Source organism: Geotrypetes seraphini, chromosome 15 (genome assembly GCF_902459505.1).
Source record: "Geotrypetes seraphini chromosome 15, aGeoSer1.1, whole genome shotgun sequence".
NCBI classification, from domain to species: Eukaryota; Metazoa; Chordata; class Amphibia; order Gymnophiona; family Dermophiidae; genus Geotrypetes; species Geotrypetes seraphini.
In genome coordinates this window covers 43,851,105-43,873,535 of record NC_047098.1, presented here as the reverse complement: position 1 = coordinate 43,873,535, position 22,431 = coordinate 43,851,105, and the positions used below count along the sequence as shown (strand labels likewise).

Here is a 22,431-nt window from a genome sequence, read left to right as displayed (position 1 = left end):
TTTTCTGTGATAACAGAGAGTGAGTGACTTACCTAAGGTTACCTTTCCTAGTTGTCAGCCTTGTGTTTAACCCAGGGGTGAGTAAACTTTTTGACTCGTGGGCCACAATGGGTTCTTAAATTTGACAGAGGGGCCGGACCTGATCTGTCCCTGTAAACCATCTGATCCCATCCACACAAGGCTCAATAGTTTTATACTGAACTTATTTTATTAAAGTATAAAAAAGAAACAATATTCTGTACAATTGACATTTTATAAATCAAAGTTCTGGCTGCTGAACTAAAGAAAGAGATGTTCAGCTGGCAGGGCTTTGTTTATAAATGTTTAGCAACACAACTAATATACTACTTAATCCTAGAAAAAAAAAAAAAAAAAAGAAAATAGAATTTTTTTTCTACCTTTGTTGTCTGGTTTCTGCTTTCTCTCTTCCCCAGTTCCCTTCAGCAGCGTCTTACATTACATTAGGGATTTCTATTCCGCCTATACCTTGCAGTTCAAGGCGGATTACAAAAGAGTTGATTGGACATTTCCAGTGAAGATACGTTTTTGGTTTTTTTTTTGTTACAACAGAGGAGAGATAGCTGGAAAGATTCCGAAGGAATTTACAAATTGGATAGTAGATTGACAGTACATTTCTGTGTGATATAACAAATAGATTACAGTTAGAGTACAGATAAGTTTAAATTACATTTCAGGGATCTGTATACTTGGTAGGTGTTTTGGGGAGGAAGAGGTTTTCTAAGTGGGGGTTTTGGGGGAGAATTTATCTGGGAGTAGGGGGAAGGGGGGGTTAAGGTATTTGGATGAATTTTTTGAAAAGCAGGGTTTTTATTTCTTTTCGGAATGTTTTGAGGTCGCCCGTTGCCCTCAGCAGGTTGGAGATGGAATGGTTGAGTTTTGCTGCTTGCGTTGCCAGAAGGTTGTCAAACATCTTCTTGCACTGAGTGCCCTTGAGTGAAGGGAAGGCAAAAGGGTTCTTCTTTGTCTTGAGGTGAGGATCTGGTTTAAGCGGTTGTTTAGGTAGGAGGGGGAAGAGCCGTTTAATGCTTTGAATAATAGGCAGTAGAATTTGAATTGAATTCGTGCTTGCATGGGTAGCCAGTGAGAGTCTAAGAAGGCAGTTGTAATATGATCATATTTTCTCAGGGAGTAGATCAGTCTGAGGGCGGTGTTTTGTATAGTCTGAAGTTGTTTTATCATATTGGCAGGACAAGGTAGATAGAGGGAGTTGCAATAGTCCAGTAAACCTAAGACTAGGGATTGGACAATTAGTCTGAATTGTGCTGGGTCGAAGAATTTTCTGATTTTACGTAGATTTCTCATAATCAGAAAAGCTTTCTGGGATGTCTTGTTGATTTGGGACTGCATTGTGCAGCATCTGTCTATCATTACTCCTAGGAGTTTGAGTTTGGGCTGTACTGGGTATTTGGTATTTTTAATTTTCAGTTCTGTAATGGTGGGAGTTTTGGCCTTTTCGAGCAGAAGGAATTTTGTTTTATCTGAGTTGAAGAGCGTAGGTGGTAGAGGTGAACCTTGTGGAACTCCGCAGGGATTGGACCATGGTTCTGATTTGATATCTTTGGACTTTACCCTATAGGTTCTTGATTTGAGGAATCCTTGGAACCAATTGTAGACCTTGCCTGAGATCCCCATGGCATCAAGTATCTGTAGCAGTAAGGAGTGGTCGACCAGGTCAAATGCTGAGGAGAGGTCAAGTTGGATTAACATCATCTTTTTACCTTTGCTAATGTGCTGTCGAGCTGTATGTAGTAGTGAAACAAGTAGTGTTTCTGTGCTGTAGTTGGTTCGAAATCCTGATTGTGAGGGGTGAAGTAGGTTATGGTCTTCCAGGCTATCAGTAAGCAGATCCTAACTGCTGCTTTCAACCACAACTTTCAAAGCATTGTTGTGGGGCTTTGAAAGCTGTGGTTGAAAGCAGCAGTTAAGATCTGTGTACTGATAGCCTGGATTTGGAGCTAAGGCCCTGAAGCAGTGGTTACCGGCCACGAAACGATCGTCGGCCTGGCCTGTTTGTGTTCAGTGGTTTTTACCATTAATCATTCTCGGCTATTTTTTGCTCCCACCTGCTAACTTTAAACTTGTGTGAAAGTTTTTGCCTATGATGCTTTGGTGGAGGAGTGTGGGTATACCTTTCCATTTGTCTGAGGCTTTTCTTTCGCTTAAGTAATAAGCCAAATAAAATGGTATCATATGATAGTGCCACTGGATTCTCCAATAAATTATTAACTTGATCCCAAATAGATCTCCAAAATTTCAGTATCAAGGGACAATGGTATAACAAATGATCCAACATCCCAGGTACAAGATGACAGTGCCAGCATCTATTAGATTTGGTACTATCTACTTTATGTAAACGAACTGGGGTCCAAAAAGCTCTATGTAATAAGAAAAAACATGATTGTGCATAGATGCAAATACCGTACATTTCATTCTCTAAGTCCAAATTCGTGGCCATTTATTGCTAAAAAGCTACCCTTTTTTTTCTGAGTAAAGAGTGCTACAATGAGCTAATTCTTGAAAGAGCAGCATTTAGCAAGCAAGGCTCATGAAAAAATATATATATATTGCATAGATAACTTCATTTCCAAAAGGTTAACAACAGAAAAAGAGAGATACAGACCTCAGCATGGCTTCTAGTTCATTGCAAATGGAGGTCTCCAGCTGCACAATGATGACCTCATTGTGAGATCATCAAGGTGCACCAGGAAGGTAGAATGCCACAATTAAAATAAGGATATGTGCAGGGGGAGCAGGTGCAGGTATTCAAATCTATGAACTTCCTTTGGAAGATGAGAACAAGGCTTTTACCCATTGAGCTACAGCAGCTTCCATTCAGGTGGTTCTTCTTGCCCTGTGATATGATACCTTAGGGATCTTCTAAGGTATGACCTCAGGTATCATATCATAGCCACCTGAAAGAAAGCAGCTCTAGCTCAGTGGTTTAGAGCACTGCTTTCATTGTCCAAAGGTCATGGGTTTAAATTCTAAGTATGGTCAGCTCCCCCAGATAGACTATTTTATTAGTCTACCCCAGGGGTGCCCACACTTTTTGGGCTTGCGAGCTACTTTTAAAATGACCAAGTCAAAATGGATCTAGCAATAATAAAATTTTAAAAAACACAAAGCACACTGTACGCAGAGAAAATATTAATTATCATTTATATTCTGGTTTTATTTTCAAAGAGATCAAGGCAGATGACTTTATGCAATGTCACTTCAGTAACAACTATACAAAAATAGACAATTATATCCCCTCCCTTTTTACTAAACCGCGATAGCGGTTTTAAGCGCAGGAAGCTGCGCTTAATGCCCTGCGCTACTCATAGGCTCCCTGCGCTAAAAACCGCTATTGCAGTTTAGTAAAAGGGGGCCATAGAGCAAAATATAGACAGCAGATATAAATTCTCAAAACGGCCACATTCTGATCGCTAAATTGAAAATAAAATCATTTTTCCTACATTTGTTGTCTGGTCTTTATTCAAATCTTGTTGGTCCCAGGCTCTGGCTGTCTTCCGATAACTTGCTTGCCAGGGTCTCCTTCTTTCTTCTTTCTCCATGCTAACCATCCACCTTCTATCTCTGTCCTCCCCTTCCGTTTCCCTTCCCTCCCCTGGAAGTCTGGCATCTTTCCTTTTTTTCGTCTCCATCCACAGATCCACCTTTTCTCAACTACCCTTTCATCTAGCATCTCTCCCTCCTTCCCCATCACCCCAGGGTCTACCATCTCTCCCTTTCTTTTCCCAACTACCCTCCTATCTAGTATCTCTATCCCCCCTCCACACCATCCATTATGTCCAACTTCTCTCCCTTTCTGTTCCTTCCCTCCCTAAATCCAATTGTCCACCATCTCTTTCCCACTCCTCTGTTTTTAGAACCATTATTTTTTCCCCCCAAAGTCCAGCATATGCACATCTCTTTGAACCCCCCTTCCCTCCCTCCCTTCTACACCAGGGCCTTCCTCCCCCGAAGGCCTGTTCCCCCTAAAGGCCTGCACCGTCCCCCCTGAAGGCCTGTGTGTTCCTCCTTGACCTCCCACACATCCCTTTACCTAATTTTAACAGGGAGCAGCCTGCAGAGAGGATCACCAGTACTTTAGCGATCCTTGCAGGTTGCCATAGGCCTCAGGAGCTGCCATCCCTCTGCCACAGTCCCGACCCTCCTCTGACGTCAGAGGCAAGATCGTGGCAGAGGGAGACAGTTCCTGAGCCTATGGTAACCTGCAAGGATCGCTAAAGTACTGGCGACCCTCTCTGCAGGCTGTTCCCTGCTAAAATTAGGTAAAGGGATGCGCAGAAGGCCATAGATAAAGCCGGACAGCACAGAAGGGAAACCGCATGGCTCCGTGATCGACTGGGGTTGCCTGAGTGATTGACTGGTCAATTGCGATAGACGTATTGGGCACCCCCGGTCTACCCAATAAGAAACTCATACCATTTGATATAATATAACTTATGTATTCTTGATCCTAATCTGTCTGCCATTTTCAGGACACAGAGGGCCATATTCTAGAAACAGCACCATAAGTTAGGTAGCAGTAGGCACCCTACCACTGTCTAATATAATCAGTTTAATTGGCTTTAATTAGCATGATAGTTGACCACATCATTTAAAACCAATTAAAATGCTGTTAAAAAAAAAAAAAAAAGTAGGCATCCGCAGGTGCATCCCTAAAGGGCACCATAATCATGTCTACATAGGTGCCTACTGCCACCTAAGGTCAAAGTAGGCATAGTTTCGGGCACAAATTACCTTAGCCCCCTCTGTAGATGCAATTCACGTGAAACATAAGCAACAGGAATATAGGCCTTCAAAACCCTGGCCTACATTACCAGCACCTATGTTTAACACTAGGCGCAATTCTGCAAATGGTGCCATAGCATGATCGACATGCAATCAGCAGCATTTTTGTACGCAGCCGCCATTTGCAGATCTGGCCCAGGCTTGCCTAGTACTGAACTTACTCCCAATCATTGAAGTTACTGTCTAAGCACTGCTAAAACATATGTGAAATCTACCCTATGTAATAAATCAACAGATGTCTCCCTGTGAATGAAGATCTGTTTTGAATTTACACAATTACTATTTAAATTGTATTCTAGTAGAGACTCACAGATCATAAGGCATGCCTCCATGGTCCATAAATTCACTTAACTGGCCCTGAAAAAAAAATATTGAAAAAGAATGCATTAATGTAAGTGCCACAGAAATGTTTTTGTTGTTGTTTTTTTATTTATTGATGTGCTTAGTATCTGAACCTATCATTTAAGTTTATATACTGGAAAGAATTAAAAAAAAAAAAAAAAAAAAAGAAGAGAAGAGAAGAGGCAGAAAGCTATTTTGACCCAAATGCCCAAGCTTGCAATATGATCAAGTCCCAGATTTGTTCCTTTTTTTCCTTTTCTGATCCTTCTGGTTCAGTTTCTCAATACTGATCACAAAAGTAACTTGAAGTAAACACCGAACTATAACTAAAATCAGAATTTTCCATTTTACTCTGCGTTTTAGTCTTTTCCTTTCCTAATACTACAACCTATAGATTTTTACCCATTTTTCCAGGTTCCTCTTCTAGGCATAAAGCTCTGCAACAGCCTCCTAAGCAAAATAACAGCATGCTGCTTTCTAAAGAGTTCTCTCTCACCATTCTTTGGAGCCAATGCAAAAATCTTCCCCCACAGTTACTGCAAAGTTAATATACTTTTACCATGGTTATGTAGTGCAGAAAAAGTTTTAGCAAAAGTGTTAAACTCACACAGAAAGTCTTAAAATGTGGTGATTATCCAACCCGCAGCATGCAAAACAAAAATAAAAAAAGGTTTTGCATGTGTGGCTAGCATAGGACAATTCTCAGTAGGTCAGGGACAGCGTAGAAGAGTTGGCCGAGAGGAGTAGGTGCCTACCAGAAACCCCTTTCTCCCTACCCTAACCTAACCACCCTGCTCCAGATATCTGGCATCAGCCCCCCTCCCCCCTACTTGAAACATTTTCCCTGGTAGTTTAGTGACCCTTCCCATCCGAGTAAAAAAACCAGCAACCTTAAATCCCTAGTGTCTAGTGCATTGTATTGCAAGATGTGTGCCTCATGAGATTCCAAGCCAGCCAGTTGACTTGCCTACAGGACGAGAGGCACGTCCTCTAGTGCCAGAGGTTCTCAACACACGGTATGGTGCCAGCCTCATCTTTGCGAGCATTATTACCTAAGGATAAGAAGAAACTTTTTTTTTTGGAGGGGAGGTGGCAGATGACAGATCTGCAACAGAGTGGACACTCCAGAAGAAAAATACAACATAAAACTTTAGAGAAACTAAGCTACTCAAATGCTTGGCAGCTGAGCTTTACTGCAGAGGAATATATAGTGATGCATTTGGGATGCAAAAATCCAAAAGGAGCTGTACTTGATAGCTGGGAAAAAAAATGATGTTCATGGATCAGGAGAGAGACCAGAGTGATAGCGTCTAATCTCATAGTAGTGTTAATACAAGGATAAATCAAAAAGTAAAGGCAAAATACATTTAACAACTTTAATAGAAGTAAGCAACTGAACATATCACTTTTCCACATAGTCCCCATGCAAGATGACACATTTGCTGTATTGTTCTTAATTCCTGCAGAGAAGATATTTTTCAGCTGCTCCCAAAACCAGGTGAACACTGCTTCCTTTACTTCATCATCAGAGGTGAATCTGCGATCTTCCAGCGTCTGCTTCAGTGGACCAAAGATGTGATAATTGCTAGTCACCAGATCCAGGCTGTAAGGAGGATGTGGAAGATGTTTGAACCCAAGCCCAAGCTGTTGCATTGTTTCTTCTGTCGCTGCTGCTGTATGAGGAAGTTATTTGTCATGGTGCAACAAGACTGTTTTGGACAACATTCCTCTTTTTTTGCTCAAATTGCAGGTTTAAGTTTGTTTCATAGCAATGCACAGTAATTCTCAGTTGATTGTTTGCCCATGCACTTGGAAATGTGCCAGAATAGGCCCCTTCATGTCCCAAAAGGTGGTTAACATGATGTTTTTGGAGGAGGGCTACTGTTTGAATTTCTTCTTCGCCGGAGAAGATGGATGTCCCCACTCCATGCTTTGCTTTTTGCTCTCCGGGTCGTAGTGATGCACCCATGTCTTGTCGCTAGTGACTATTCTCTCCAGAATATTCAGATCTTCATCTCAGGAATTGGGTTGCAACCTCCACACGCAGTTGCTTGTTCAGATCAGTAAGCTGTTTGGGAACCCATTGAATGCAGACTTTCCTGTATACCAAGTCATCATGCATTATGGCAAATGCAGATCCATAGGCGATATCCAAATTTGCAGCCATCTGTTGGTCTTCTCTAATCAAGGCATCAATGTGTTTTTGTGTGCGTGATGTTGATGGGCAACCAGTAAGACCTGCGTCAGTTTATATCTGTTATTTCCTCTTTAAACCTTTTTACTCATTCAACATAGAACATGATGGAAGATAAAGGCCAAATGGCCATCTAGTCTGCCCATACGTCTTTCGCCATATACGGTCTCCAAAACTGAACACAATTCTCCAAGTGGGGCCTCACCAATGACCTTTTGATGCCCCTGTACAGGTCATTGGTGAGGCCCCACTTGGAGTATTGTGTTCAGTTTTGGAGACCCTATATGGCGAAAGACGTAAGAAGACTTGAGGCGGTCCAGAGGAGGGCGACGAAAATGATAGGAGGCTTGCACCAGAAGACGTATGAGGAGAGACTGGAAGCCCTGAATATGTATACCCTAGAGGAAAGGAGAGACAGGGGAGATATGATTCAGACGTTCAAATACTTGAAGGGTATTAACGTAGAACAAAATCTTTTCCAGAGAAAGGAAAATGGTAAAACCAGAGGACTTAATTTGAGGTTGAGGGGTGGTAGATTCAGGGGCAATGTTAGGAAATTCTACTTTACGGAGAGGGTAGTGGATGCCTGGAATGCGCTCCCGAAAGAGGTGGTGGAGAGTAAAACTGTGACTGAGTTCAAAGAAGCGTGGGATGAACACAGAAGATTTAGAATCAGAAAATAATATTAAATATTGAACTAGGCCAGTTACTGGGCAGACTTGCACGGTCTGTGTATGGCCGTTTGGTGGAGGATGGGCAGGGGAGGGCTTCAATGGCTGGAAGGGTGTAGATGGGCTGGAGTAAGTCTTAACAGAGATTTTGGCAGTTGGAACCCAAGCACAGTACCGGGTAAAGCTTTGGATTCTTGCCCAGAAAAAGCTAAGAAGAAAAATTAAAAAAAATAAAATAAAATAAAAATTTAAATTGAATCAGGTTGGGCAGACTGGATGGACCATTCGGGTCTTTATCTGTCGTCATCTACTATGTTACTATGTTACATCCACAGTCAATATCTAATAGTGAATTTCCACAGGTTTCACTCCCTCTGCCCAAAGAAAGCACACTACTGCACGTTGTTCTTCGACAGTGCAATCTTGTAATGGAGCAGCCATGTTTCTGACCTCATGGCTGCCACACAACTAAAGGCTGAATGCTAAGCAACAGGCAATGTACGAGTGCATATGTTGCATTTCGTTAGCTCTTATCCAGTTATCGCGTAATTTAACAATTGCCTTGCCCTTGTAAGACAAGGTGGTGGCCAAAGATCTAAATACAGTACTCCCCAGAAATCCACAGGGGTTCCGTTCCAGGAACACCCAAGAATTAAAAAACAAACAACCACGAATGCAGTTTAAGGGGCTGATCGAAGGCAGGAGAGGGCAGCTGGGATGCTGGCAGGTGTTGAAATCATTTGTGGTATTTTATGACCGTATCTTCCTGGTACTAAAGTCAGGCTACACCAATCAGGAGCTGCTTTGACATGCCAGATAGCACGTCAAAGCAGCAGGTGTAACCATGACTTTAGTACAAGGAAGTGGCGGTCGGAAAATACTGCGAATTATTGAGTCCGCGATTCACAGGGTTTTACTGCACATATATTCCTAGAGGAGGAATATTAAGACTTAAATACTTCAAAAAGTATTAATATATATGGTAATAAAAATGTTGCAAAAGGAAAGAAAGCTGTAGAACTAGGCGACATGATATGAGGCTACAAGAAGAGACTCGGAAACAACATCAGGAAACTTTTTTATGGTCAGGGATGGGTGGATGCTTAGAAGTTTCCTCCTTGAGAAGATGGCGAAAACAAAAACAATGCTGGAATTGGGAGGGAGAAAAAAAAGGAGTGGAGTGCTTAACAAATATTTCTGTTTTGTGTTTACGGCTGAAGTGCTGGGAGCGGGACCGCAGAAGACAAACTTGAATAGGGATGGAGGAGCAATAGACCCTGATCGATTTTCAGAGGGTTGTGTTCACGAGGAGCTAGCTAAAATAAAGCTAGACAAAGCAATAGATGATGTACATCAGAGGGTGCTGAAAAACTTAAGGAAGTTCTGGTAGCTTCGCCGACTGACCTTTTCAACGAATCGGGAGTGGTACTGGAGGACTGCAGAAGGGCGGATGTGGTCCCTCTCCACAAAAGTGGAAGTAAGGAAGAAGTAGGGAATTGCAGACCGGTAAGTCTGACTTTTATGGTAAGCAAATTAATGGAAACGCTTTTTAAACAGAGAATGGAGAAGTTTCTGGAATCCTGTGGATTACAGGACCGGAGGCAACATGGATTCACTAGAGGTAAGTCTTGTCGGACAAATCTGATAAATTTCTTTGATTGGGTGACCAGAGAACTGGATATAGGATGTGCGCTAGATGTGGTGTATTTAGATTTTAGCAAAGCCTTTGACAGTGTTCCACACATACGTCTAATAAATAAACTGAGTGCACTTGGGATGGGTTCCCAAAGTGATGGGCTGAGTCAGGAACTGGTTGAGTGGAAGGCGACAGAGGGTAGTGAACAATGGAGATCGCTCTGAGGAAAGAGATGTTACCAGTGGTGTGCCTCAAGGTTCTGATCTTGGGCCTATTTTTAACCTTTTTATAAATGATATTGCTGAAGGGTTGTCCGGTAAGATTTGCCTCTTTGCAGATGATACCAAAATCTGCAATAGAGCAGACACGCCGGATGGTGTGAATAACGAAGAAAGACCTGGCGAAGCTTGAAGAATAGTCTGAAATTTGGCAGCTAAAATTTAATGCTAAGAAATGCAAGGCCATGCATTTGGGCTGCAAAAACCCGAGGGAATGGTGCCATTTAGGGGGTGAAGAATTTATATGCATGACAGAAGAGCGGGATTTGGGTGCAATTGTATGTGATGATATTAAGGTGGCCAAACAGGTTGAAAAGGTGATGGCGAAAGCTAGAAGGATGCTAGGTTGCATAGGGAGAGGTATGGCCAGTAGGAAAAAGGAGGTATTGATGCCCCTGTATAAGACTTTGGTGAGACCTCATTTAGAATATTGTGTACAATTCTGGAGACCGCACCTTCAAAAAGATATAAAAAGGATGGAGTCAGTCCAGAGGAAGATTACTTTAAAATGGTGTGTGGTCTTCGTGATAAGGCGTATGGGGGACAGACTTAAAGATCTCAATCTGTATACTTTGGAGGAAAGGCAGGAGAGGGGAGATATGATAGAAACATGAGTCGAGTCTCTTTCATTTGAAAGGAAACTCTACAATGAGAAGACATAGGATGAAGTTAAGAGGCGATAGGCTCCGGAGTAATCTAAATTTTATTTATTTATGTTTTTTCTATAACGTTCTCCCAAGGGAGCTCAGAACGGTTTACATGAATTTATTCAGGTACTCAAGCATTTTTCCCTCTCTGTCCCGGCGGGCTCACAATTTATCTATGTACCTGGGGCAATGCGGGAATTAAGTGACTTTCCCAGGGTCACAAGGAGCAGCATGGGTGCTGAGGGTGCTCAGGGTGCTGAGGCTGTAGCTTTAACCACTGCGCTACACACTTTTTTACAGAAAGGGTGGTAGATACATGAAACAGTCTCCTGGAAGAGGTGGTGGAGATAGAGACTGTGTCTGAATTCAAGAGGGCCTGGGATATGCATGTGGGATCTCTTAGAGAGAGAAAGCGATAATGGTTACTGCGGATGGACAGACTAGATGGGCCATTTGACCTTTATCTGCCACCATGTTTCAATGTTTCTATGGATATTCACATAAGATTCCTAAGAGGCAAAAGGATGGAAACCACATATTGAGCACGTCAGATCAAAAAGGCGGCAATGGAAGTGGGAGGTGGGCTAGTATAACCCAAAGCAAAAGCATGGAGGGAGAGCATGAAAACTACAAATACAAACCTGAATAACTTACTTGCAAGCTGGATGGGCCATTTCAGTCTTAATGTGTAATCATTTACTACAATGCTACTTATATGGGCAGCAGAAAGATGGTGAAGCTAATAGCATCTAACAAAATTTATATACAACTGTCTGGAAGGATAGGAGGAAGCTTAAGAATTTCAACTAAGAACATAGTAATGATGAGGGCATACGTATGTCATGCTTGATGAGAGAAGTCACATGTACCTAGGCTAGAGAAAGTGCAAAGGAACTAAATCTTCCAATGGGTCAGACCACCTCTACATAGTACAGATCAATACCACTAAATGAATTTTGTTCAAATACAAGAAATGAATACCATACATACTCAAATATAAACCGAGGTATCCTTTTTTTTTCCTTCCAAAAAGAGGGGAAAAATGTTGACTTGAATATAAACCAGAGGTTAGAAATTTGGGTTATCATAGTGAACTGGCAATAAAGAAGTCAGACGCTACGGGAGCTTTCCCTCTTGCCAAGTCACTATAGGCTCTGCCAGTCTTGATCCCACTCCCCTCTGGTTACTTCCTGATTTTGATGGGCGGAATCGAGACTGGCAGAGTCTATAGTGACTTGGCAAGAGGGAAGGTGCCTAGCCTCTTCATTGCCAGCTGGTTTAGCGTGGCTAGGACTGAAGACAGGGCTCATTGCAATCCAGATGCACCGCTGACTCCTCACTCTCCCCTCCTCCTGGCAAACAACATGGATGACTGCCGCAGCCAAATCAGCTGCCTGCCTCGCATTTCGGGGTTGCCCTGGACCCATGACTCCATTCCTCTCAGCCAGACCCCTAGTAGGTTTAAATTTAGTTTAGGTTGGGTTTTTTTTAGTTAGAGAAGTACTCAAGTGTAGACTCTAATATAAACCGACACCCCCCATTTTTGGCTCAAAGATCTCGGTTTGTATTTGAGTATATACAGTAATAAATTAGGTAGGTATAAAAATACTTAACTTAGAACACAGAACTGGAAAGCAGGATTTTTGGTTTTAATCCCAGCTATTTTGCTAATACTAGAGCAACTCATACCTTTACCGTTAAGTAACTACAAGAATGTATCACAGCAAAGAAAAGCAGAGGTAGGTGTTCCTCTCTCAGCAGAAGCAATGTTGTCTGTGCTGTGAAAGTAAGTGCTTGAACAGCTATCTCAAAAACAGCAAGACTGAAAAGAATTTTGATGTTCTAAGAACTTAAGAGCAGCAAATTCATAATCATCAGAAACATCAAAAAGACTACTAAACCAAATAAAAGATAATTACTGCAGTGGTATTCCAGATGAGCCAAGAGCCTGCAAAACAAATACTGCATATCCAATAACAGCACACTTGAGCACCCAAGCAGTAGGGCGAGGGCCCCCAGAATGTGACATTATCATAACCACCACAAGGTCTTTGAGGATTTTCCTTTCCAACTGATAAGTGTCGGTATGTATACAGTCAAAAATGGATAAAAAAAAAAGAACTAAGGCTTTTTTGTAACTTAGATGCGGTATACAAACCTAAGGTTTAGTTTAGTTTAGTTTAGAAATGAAAACAAGCAACAAAACCATCACACTTACATAAAAGCTAAACACATGAAATTAGACTCTTTTTTTAATAGAAAAAAAATTTTCAAAAAAGGATTTTCAAAAATGTTTTAAAACTGTAGAAACCTTTTGGTTGCAATTGGTATCTGCTGTGGCCCAGCTATGGGGGTGCTCCTGGAGACTTCACCCGAGCTTCCTCATTACTCTACAGATTCGTTTTCACCCGCCCAAGCCGGGCTGTTCGGCCTTTCTCAAGCGGACTATTCTGCTGGGGAGGAAGTGTGTTCTGTTGCAGTGGCTTTCTTCTCAACCCCCGACTATTCAGCAGTGGAGAGCATTAATGCTGCAGCAAATGTTGCTGGAGCGCAGAGACATTGTGGACATGTCAACCAAGACAGGCAGACTTTTTCGTCAATGTTGGTATTCTTTTAGTTTGACCTTTACTTCTTATGTTCGTAGACAACTCTGGGATGCTTGAGATGTTTTTTGTTTGTTTCTTATATTGGTTCTAGTTGCTGCTGCCTGGGTGGGGTGGGAGGGGGGGATGGGGGGGATTGGGAACTGTGATGGTATGGAGGAAAAAGTTTTGATTTTCTGTATACTGCTTTTCCATTCTTGTTCAATAAACATATTTACACATAAAACTGTAGAAAAGATTTTTTAATTTTTAACTTGTGCTGAAATGACAGAATATTGTCCCTACCCCAAACAGAAATCCTCCAGTACCAAGAGTGAGGTTTGCAATCAAATATTTAAATCGTTTCTACGCTTTTAAGTAGGACTTTATAAAAAAACAGTGCAGCATTTAAATACTTTTACAACATAATGCACACACACAAGCCACCTCTGATTTTATTTATTTAAGTGCTGTAAGTCTAAAACAACTCAGATTATTTGGATATCAAGTACTGTACATCTGATTCAATGGCTTTAGATTTCAAAAACAGTATGCCACAATCTGTCTTGTTTTATTTCTGGGCAAGAGCTCTTTATTTTCCCGACTCGCTTGCAGTGCTGCCTGGCCTAGGTTCCTACCCTGTAGATTTACATTTGTCCAATACATACAATATGGACAAAAACCCTCTAGTATGTTTGACCACAATGTTTTATTTACTTAAATACTTGAATTTAGTTTTAACACCTTTTTCTGTAGTAGCTTAGGGTGAGCTACATTCTGGCTACATCAGGAATTTCTCAGTCTCCAGGGAACTTACAATATAAAATTTGTACTGGAGGCAATCAGGGTTCAATGGCTTGCTGAAGAGCACAAAGAGCAGCAGCAGGATTTGAACCAGATTTTCCTGGTTGTCTCAACCCAGTTATCTAACCACTAGGCTACTTCTCCATGCCACTGATTAAGCTAGTTTAGGTAGTATCTAACTTTGTGCCCTTCATATTAAATATTTTTCCACAAACATGAGAAAAAGTCTTTATTACATAGGCCATTTAGGGCTCCTTTTACTAAGCTGCGCTAGCGGAATTAGCGTGCGCTGCAGATTAGTGCGTGCTAACCCCCGCACCAAAAACTAATGCCAGCTCAATGGTGGCATTAGTGTCAAGCGCGTGTGGCAATTTAGTGCACGTTAAATCCGCTAGCGCAGCTTAGTAAAAGGAGCCCCTAGTCTGAGAACACCGACTACTTAAAACATTTAAGACCTGTTTAAGTAAAATAGTTTTTTTTTTTTTAACTTGCTTTTTTAAGCTAGCCAAGATTAAATAGGTATCAATTATTAACATCTGCTCGAGCTCTTGAGATGACTTTACTGAACAAACCGGCATTATATTTAAACTAATTGTTTAGCCCGTTACATTAACGGGTGCTAGCAGCCCGTCTCCCTTACATTTACCTCCTCCCTGTCCAGCAGCACCCCCACCCATTCCCTGCTCCCCCTATATAGCAGTAGCCCTTCTCCTTTTATCTCCCCCTGTTCAGCATCACCCCATTTCCAGCTCCCCATATCCAGCAGCAGCTCTTTTCCTTTGCAGGAGCCCTTCTCCCTTCCTTTTACCTCCCCCCCCCATCTAGCAGCACCTCTTCCCTGCTTCCCCTATCCAGCAGTAGGCCTCCCTTCCTGTTACCTCCCCGCCTGTCCAGAATCACCTCTTCCCTGCTCCTCCTGTACTGCAGCACCCCCTTACCTGCTCCCCCTGTCCAGTCCGGTGATCTCCAGCCATCAGGCTGGCTCCTGCAGGGAGTCTAGTTCCTGTCCGGTCCCTGCCAGGCGTGCGAGTCTGCTCCGCCCCCTCCCGACCTGCCGGGAGTATTTGAATTAGACCCGACGGTTCCTGTTGAGGGAAGCACTCCTCACTGGACTCAGCGGTGAACTCCAGCCATCGGGCCGACATCCGCCTTGTTTTTTTTTTAGTTGAAAGACGCGGCAGTGGCTCCTCTCATGATCCCCACCTGTGTCGGAAATCCGACGCAGGCGGGGATCATGAGAGTAGCCACCGCCGCGTCTTTCAAAGAATCGTAAGCCGCGCATGCGCACTTCATATGTGTTGCTACAGCTCACGGAAAAGCGGCACACACTTAGGAAGTGCGCATGCGCGGCTTACCATTTTATTATATTAGATTAAGGAGTCATCCTGAGCTTTGGGTTAATCATATATATATATATATATATATATGAAAGTGTGTGTGTTATACATAAGACTTACTATCTGGGAAAAAAATACTGTGAGAGTGGGAAGGGGGTGACGTAAAAATTATTGAAAACGACAGATATTATAGTGTCTAATCCATAGTTTTTGGAGATAACTCTGAAACACATGGAGAGATTTCCATCAAACTTGGTAGGTATACATATGACTTACTATCTGGGGAAAAAAATACTGTGGAGGGTGGGAAGGGGGTGACAAGTAAAAATGATTAAAAACGACAGATAAGTGCGATAAATAAATATCCGGGCAATGCCGGGTAATCAGCTAGTGGCAAAATATAAAACTACATACGAGTACAATGACAGATAGCCACATTACATTAGGCAGTGTGAACACAAACAAAAGAAGAAAAATAAAAATCACATTAGGCAGTGTGAACACAAAAGAAAAAAATCATTCTGGTTGCAACACAACAGCAAAAATAATTGAAAGGATTCCACATTATCAAAAGCAATGGATATACCCTATGGCAGGGCCGCAATCCCGTCGGGATTTCAGGATTTCCCCAATGACTATGCATGAGATCTATTTGCATGCACTTCTTTCATTGTATGCTAATAGATCTCATATATAGTCATTGGGGAAATTCTGAAAACCCGACTGGATTGCAGCCCTCGAGGAGGGGCTTTGATACCCCTGCCCTATGGTCAGGATTGTGACAAGCTATCCAAGACACCAGAAGAGGTTACCCCAAAATGCAGAGCTAGAGAACAGAATTCTATTACACTCCTATAAATAGCTACTAGGAGGTACATTTCTGTATTTCTATTTACAGGTTCAGCACTTGTGACGTTGGTTATTCGCAAGTTCGCACTGCGTTTTAGAATGCCACTCCAAACAGAGCAGCCTCACTCATGTGGTTTCATCTCATCTGGGACAGAGCTAACTCCGCTCCCCCAAGTGACATCATTCTGGGACGCTGAAGAAAAGGCCAGCATCAGAGTAGTGCACAACTGTGAGTTTTGCTGCAGTGTAGTCGGGCAAAGGCCACCGAATATGAAGAGAATGTTTATTATTCGTGAATTTACAGTATTCACGAGGGCTATACCCCCAAATCCCATGAATATGAAAGGAAAATTTTATTCATATTTTTTTGGTAATCATGAGGGGGCTGTGCCCCTAACCCCAGCAAATATGAATGCGACACAGTGGTTAAAGCTACAGCCTCAGCACCTTGAGGCTGTGAATTTACAGCACCGTGAGGCTGTGGGGTCAAACCCATGCTGCTCCTTGTGACCCTGCGTAAATCACTTAATCCCCCATTGCCCCATGTACATTAGACAGACAGACAGACAGGGAAAAATCCTCAAGTATATGAATAAATTCATGCAAACTATTCTGAGTTCCCTTGGGAGAATGGTATAGAAAATTGAATGAATAAATAAATAAATATGGAGGGGGGAGACCTGTATTTGGGAATCTGACCATCATACAGCAGCACATTCTTAAATAGCTTAACATGCCCAAGCTTTCCAACATCCAACATATTTGCTAAACTAGATAATACAACTAGTTGGACACTACAATAGAGAGGGACAGATTCTTCAAACTTTCGAATAATAAAAGAACAAGAGGGCATTCAGAGTTGAAAGGGGACAGATTCAAAACGAATGCTAGGAAGTTCTTCTTTACCCAACGTGTGGTGGACACCTGGAATGCACTTCCAGAGGGCGTAATAGGGCAGAGTATGGTACTGGGGTTCAAGAAAGGATTGGACAATTTCCTGCTGGAAAAGGGGATAGAGGGGTATAGATAGAGGATTACTGCACAGGTCCTGGACCTGTTGGGCTACCGCATGAGCGGACTGCTGGGCACGATGGACCTCAGGTCTGACCCAGCAGAGGCATTGCTTATGTTCTTATGTTCAGTTACAGCCAGAAATAGCTAAACTAAGCCAAATACAGTAAGTGACCAAGTTCACACGTTTTGCCTGCCTCTCTGCCTTTAAGGGTTTTTTTTTCCCCATGGATTTAACATAGCAAGGGTTTGCTGGACTACTGAGAAAAAGTTTAGCCAAGATCATCATCAGTTCTACATTACAGGAACTGGAATTGTCACACTAAACGAGAAGACGGCAGAAAAAAAATGCACACAAACAAGCAAAGAAATGCTATCCAACGCACTTTTCACTGAGAAGAATAAACAGCTTTCAAAAAGTAATTCCACAAGTTACTAGTAATCAAGTTAGACCTTTAAAAAAAAAAAAGTTCATGATAAATTAGTAGGCACAGTTTCTTTAAATGGCGCCGAACTGGTATCGCTGCACAAATCAACTAAAGTAAACCAGACCAGCACAGAAAGAGTACAGTACACAGAGGCCCTTCACTCCGAATCCCGTTTGCATGACAGCAGGAGGGGCGCGTCCTGAAATAAACTCTGGTTCACTAGTACCTGTAGAAGCATCAGCTGCCAAACGGCAACTAAACTCTTATCAAAAGACTGGCAGAGAACCAGAACTTTCATTTCATCATTTATCACTACATATGCCATTTCTTTTCTTGCAAGTACAAGGCAAATAACTAAAGAGGTGAAAAGACGTTCTAAGTCGAAGTTTTCCCGGCGTTCGGACCGGATTTTTGGTCCCAGAGCAAGCAAGGCTGACTACAAGCTGTCACGGACTCTACTTCGCGGGTGGGCTGGAATGGAACGGGAGGGCGCTTTCTGGCTCCCTCTACTCCCCCGACAGAGACTGCAGTGTCACATTTGTCACAAGAGTGAGTTGCATAGAAGGCCTCTACTACCTCCCTCCCTCGTACACAGACACATGCATAATGTGCAGGCCTGGTACCCCCGCCCCATACTTTACCCCATCCTCCAACTCCTCATCGGAAATGCTGTCCTCGGGCTGATCCAAGTCAATGTCGAAAACCCCCGCCATTGCCTCGGATTGCCTTTGTTGAGTTCGTGGGCCCTCAGGACTCCGGTTCCCTCGCCTCATGGGCTCGCACACACCGCCGCCATGACCGGCCGCAGAAGCGCGACTGCGCCTGGGCTTGGCAAATCACCTTTCCGAACCCCAGGCACTGAGCATGCGCTTTCAGGTTCCCGAAGCCTACGACTTAGGGGCATGCACGTAAAACAAGCGCCCCTCTGAGACAGACTTCTGGCACTGAGCGTGCGCGATGGAGTTCGTGAAGCCCGCGCGAGGAGAGTAGGGTTTGAGTTTACGGAATAATCGCGCTGAAACTCCGATACTGAAGCCCGGGTTTTGTGTTTTTGACTAGTGTGGAGAAACAGAATGTCGGGCGTGTGCTCTGAGCACCTTTATAAATGGATGGGGAATTTTTGGAAGGTTTGGGGATGCCGGCTGCCCGGCTTTCACTGTTTGCTCAGATTTGCTGCCTGAGTTTGACGGTTTCTGCTGACGCTGTTGACGAGAGAGAGGATTAGTTATAGCAACTGAAGGAAAAGCAGATACGGGGCGAATTTCGAGCTTTATGTAGCAGCTTCTTGACAGGATTCCGCTAGGTGAGCGGTAGGTAAAAACATTTTATTTTTTGTTAATAGCGGAGGAATCTAAAATTAATTAAAATAAAATCTGTGTAATGTAAACAGGTTGTAGAAGAAAAATGTTTTCGATACTTCATTGTCTTTAAACTTTTGTATGAAGCTTTTACAAGTTATCTCCATCAGGAAGATCACTGTTGATTTAACTATATAAACCCTTCTCTGTATATATTGACCAGATCATGAGTATACGTGCAGCGCTACAGTTACACGTACAGGCAGTATATAGGGAATAAACCAATTTTATTTGATTACAAATATCAATACTTTAAAAATATAGAACTCCGTCAACACTGAGCCTGAATTCTATGAGCGTCGGAGTATTTAGCGCTCTAGGGCGGCGGGGGGTTGGGAGTTAAATTATTTCAAACTTTCTCGGCTAGTTCTAGTTGTCAACAAGAAATCAGACAACAATTTTCTTTAAAAGTAGTATCTTTTTAAATGTCATGAGGTTCTAAAACCAGCTTTCCTGACCATAGATCTTCCTGTATCTTGATGTTCGTTGATCTATTACGGTTGATGCAGAAAGCTAGCACAGCATGCAGCAAGAAGTTAAAGCTAGCCCTACGAAGTAGCCCCCTAGACCAGTGTTCTTCAACCACCGGTCCATGGACCAGTACCGGTCCACAGAAATTTCCTGCCGGTCCACAGGGCCAGCACGTGCACCAGGCCCAGAACAGTGTTCTTCAACTGCAGATCCACGGTGCGATCGATGCGGCGTTATCTCCGAGCCAGCTCCCTCTTCCTAACTGATTCAGTGCACAAAGCCACGGGCAGTGGCTCCTACGGGCATCCTGCGCCTGAACCGGACGCCTTCTCTCTGACATTGCAACGTCAGAGGGAAGACTTCCAGATGAAGCACAGGACGTGCAAGGTGCAATTAGTACTATTATGGGGGCGGGGTCTGGGGTGGAGATTGGACAGAGATGGGCGGGGTCTGGCCCACAACTTAGCCCAGTGTTCTTCAACCGCTGGTCCACGGACCGATGCCGGTCCACTGAATAATTCTTTTATTTCTGCCAGTCCATAAAAAGTGTAAAAAGGTTGAAAAACACTGCCCTAGACAACTGTCCTCCATACCTTCTTTCAGCAGCTCCCCATCATATCATGAACTGGCTCACCAATCTACTAAATAGTTCCCTGAACCAAGGGCATTTTCCCCAAAGAAATGGGCAACATAGCCTTAACCCCTATACCGAAAACAGCCCAAGCAGACCTCTCCATAGCATCTAACTACAGACCGATTGCGGGCATTCCGATCCTCACTAAAATCCTTGAGTCCTATGCAGGGCTGGATTTAGATGAAAAGAGGCCCTAGGCTAGTCCACTTATGAGGCCCTTTCACCTCCCATTTTTAAGTTTGTAAATTGCATGAGAGATAATAAAATACATCATTACTGTGATATATATCAATATGTTAAATGAAACATGTTGTTATTGGTACTAACCTTTATAAAAAATGTGACATGGATAATAAATTTTAAAAAGTCGAGAACACTTATTTGGACATTTATTCTCAGCACCATATATAGTACTTGTAACAATAACTAATCAAACATAACACACAACATTGCCCCTTCCTATGTCCATAGTGCCCCCAGTGCATCCTTCCTCACCTCACCCCCCCCCCTCCGATGCCCGCTTGCCTCCCATTAGAGAATGACACGGGGAGCGATCCCCGCAGCGAACCGCTGCGTGGCTGTGGTTTGGCTGCGGGTTATGGTGACCTCATTAGCAAATCGCCGCAGACGCGGGGACAAATCCTTTCACCGACCGCAAAAACGGTGAATAGATTTGTCCCCGCAGGCCAATGTCCCCCCTTCTAGGAACCGCTATTTACCTGTGTTTTCACCGTGCTCCTCATTTGTCAGATCAACCCTTCCTGCCAATAGAACCCCCCCCCCCCCCCCCCCGACGATCGCCCTCACTGGTAGGAGGGTGCCCAACCCCTCCTGCCGGCACCCCCAACGGCCCCCTATATCGCCAATAGGAGGGTGCCCAACCCCTCCTGCCGGCCCCCCCCCCAACAAACCCCGCCATCCCGAAACACCACCCTTAGTCTTACTTTCCAAGTTGGACCGGACAGCTCCTCGCTTGTCTGGCCAGCAGGCCTGCCTCCGTCCAAATGAGGCGGGCCCGCCCCTCCCCTCCCCTGCCTAACCCACAGGATCCTAGGGCTGATTGGCCCAAGCACCTAAGGCCCCTCCTATAGCGGGAGTGGCTTTAGGTGCCTAGACCAATCAGGCCCTAGGATCCTGTGGGTTGGGCAGGGTAGGGGCGGGCCCGCCTCATTTGGACGGAGGCAAGCCTGCTGGCCATACGTGTGAGGAGCCGTCCGGTCCAACTTGGAAAGTAAGACTAAGGGGGTTCCGGGGTGGGAGGGTTCGTTGGGGGGGGTCCAGCAGGAGGGGTTGGGTACCCTCCTGCCGGCGATCTTAGGGGAGGCCATTGGGAGGACCGGCAGGAGGGGTTGGGTACCCTTCTGCTGCGATTGTCGGGAGGGCTGTTGGGGGGGTCTACAGGAGGGGTTGGGTGCCCTCCTGCCGTGATCGCTGGGGGGAGGGGAGACTTGCAGCCGTAGCCGCGGTCACTATGCTAATCACGGCAGGGAGATCTTTGCCGCGATTAGGTACAGCGGCCGCGTCTACTTACCATATAGGCTAACATTGTAAGCATTTAAAGTACATGTCGTGTTTGTTTTTGCATTGCTAGCCCCAGGGGTGGTGGAAGATTAGTGATTGAAAAACTGTATGAAAAATAACTATTTTAAATTTAGTGATCAAAATGTGTCAGTTTTGAGAATTTATATTAATTAATTTTTTCTCTGCGTGTTTTGTTTTTGTATAGTTATTAACTAATATTTAACTAAGTTTTAAAGTTTTAAAGAATGTTTCCTTTATACGTAAATAAAGAAAAGTGAATGGGATTGCAGTGGCGGTGACGGGGCGGTGAATGGGGTGGCAGTGGCGGTGACGGGGCGGTGAAGAGGATGGTGAGACGGGGACGGGGCGGTGACGGGGATGGTGAGACGGGGACGGGGCGGTGACGGGGATGGTGAGACGGGGACGGGGCGGTGACGGGGACCAATTTTTTCACCGTGTCATTCTCTACCTCCCATCTCCCTTCCATTGAACACCCCCCATGCCATCCTGCCTGCCTGCCTTCCATTAAGCCCCCCCACCCCCTCTCCGATGCCAGCCTGCCTGCCTCCCATCCCCTTTCCACTGAACACCCCCCCCGATGCCAGTCTGGGCCGCCCTGTCCTGACGGATCCACGTTTTGCCTCTCCCCCCGTGGGGCTGGGCTTTGCCCAGCTGTTTCCGGACTGACGTCTTTCCCTCCCCGATCCTCCTCCCAAGGTGAGAAAAAGAAAGGGAGAAGCCGAGTCAGCGCCCCGTTGCGGCCGGAGCCGGTTCCGATCCTGAAGCGTAGAATTTCTCCTTATTTTCGGTTCAGTGTTTTAGTGTTCACTATTTTTAGAATAGTGTA

At 44.0% G+C, this 22,431-nt stretch overlaps 2 protein-coding genes across 4 annotated transcripts in view; one reads left to right on the top strand and one right to left on the bottom strand.

Moving 5' to 3' along the window:
- RPS6KB1 (ribosomal protein S6 kinase B1) overlaps positions 1-18,514 on the bottom strand; it is a 142,766-nt gene extending 124,252 nt beyond the window's left edge. Inside the window, exons 1-2 of the mRNA XM_033921296.1 lie at positions 18,242-18,514; positions 5,132-5,178 (exon numbers count right to left, since the gene is read on the bottom strand). Coding sequence (XP_033777187.1) covers positions 5,132-5,178; positions 18,242-18,373 — 179 coding nt within the window. The 5' untranslated portion in view covers positions 18,374-18,514. The remainder of the gene's footprint in view (positions 1-5,131; positions 5,179-18,241) is intronic.
- Positions 18,009-22,431, top strand: part of TUBD1 (tubulin delta 1) — a 96,443-nt gene continuing 92,020 nt past the window's right edge. The window contains exon 1 of one of the 3 annotated variants that reach the window (XM_033921299.1): positions 18,009-18,149. The gene's annotated coding sequence lies outside the window, so the exon portion shown is untranslated. Of the gene's footprint in view, positions 18,150-18,539; positions 18,911-22,431 lie in introns of those variants that run through there. The other 2 variants (XM_033921298.1, XM_033921297.1) reach the window with 2 other exon arrangements.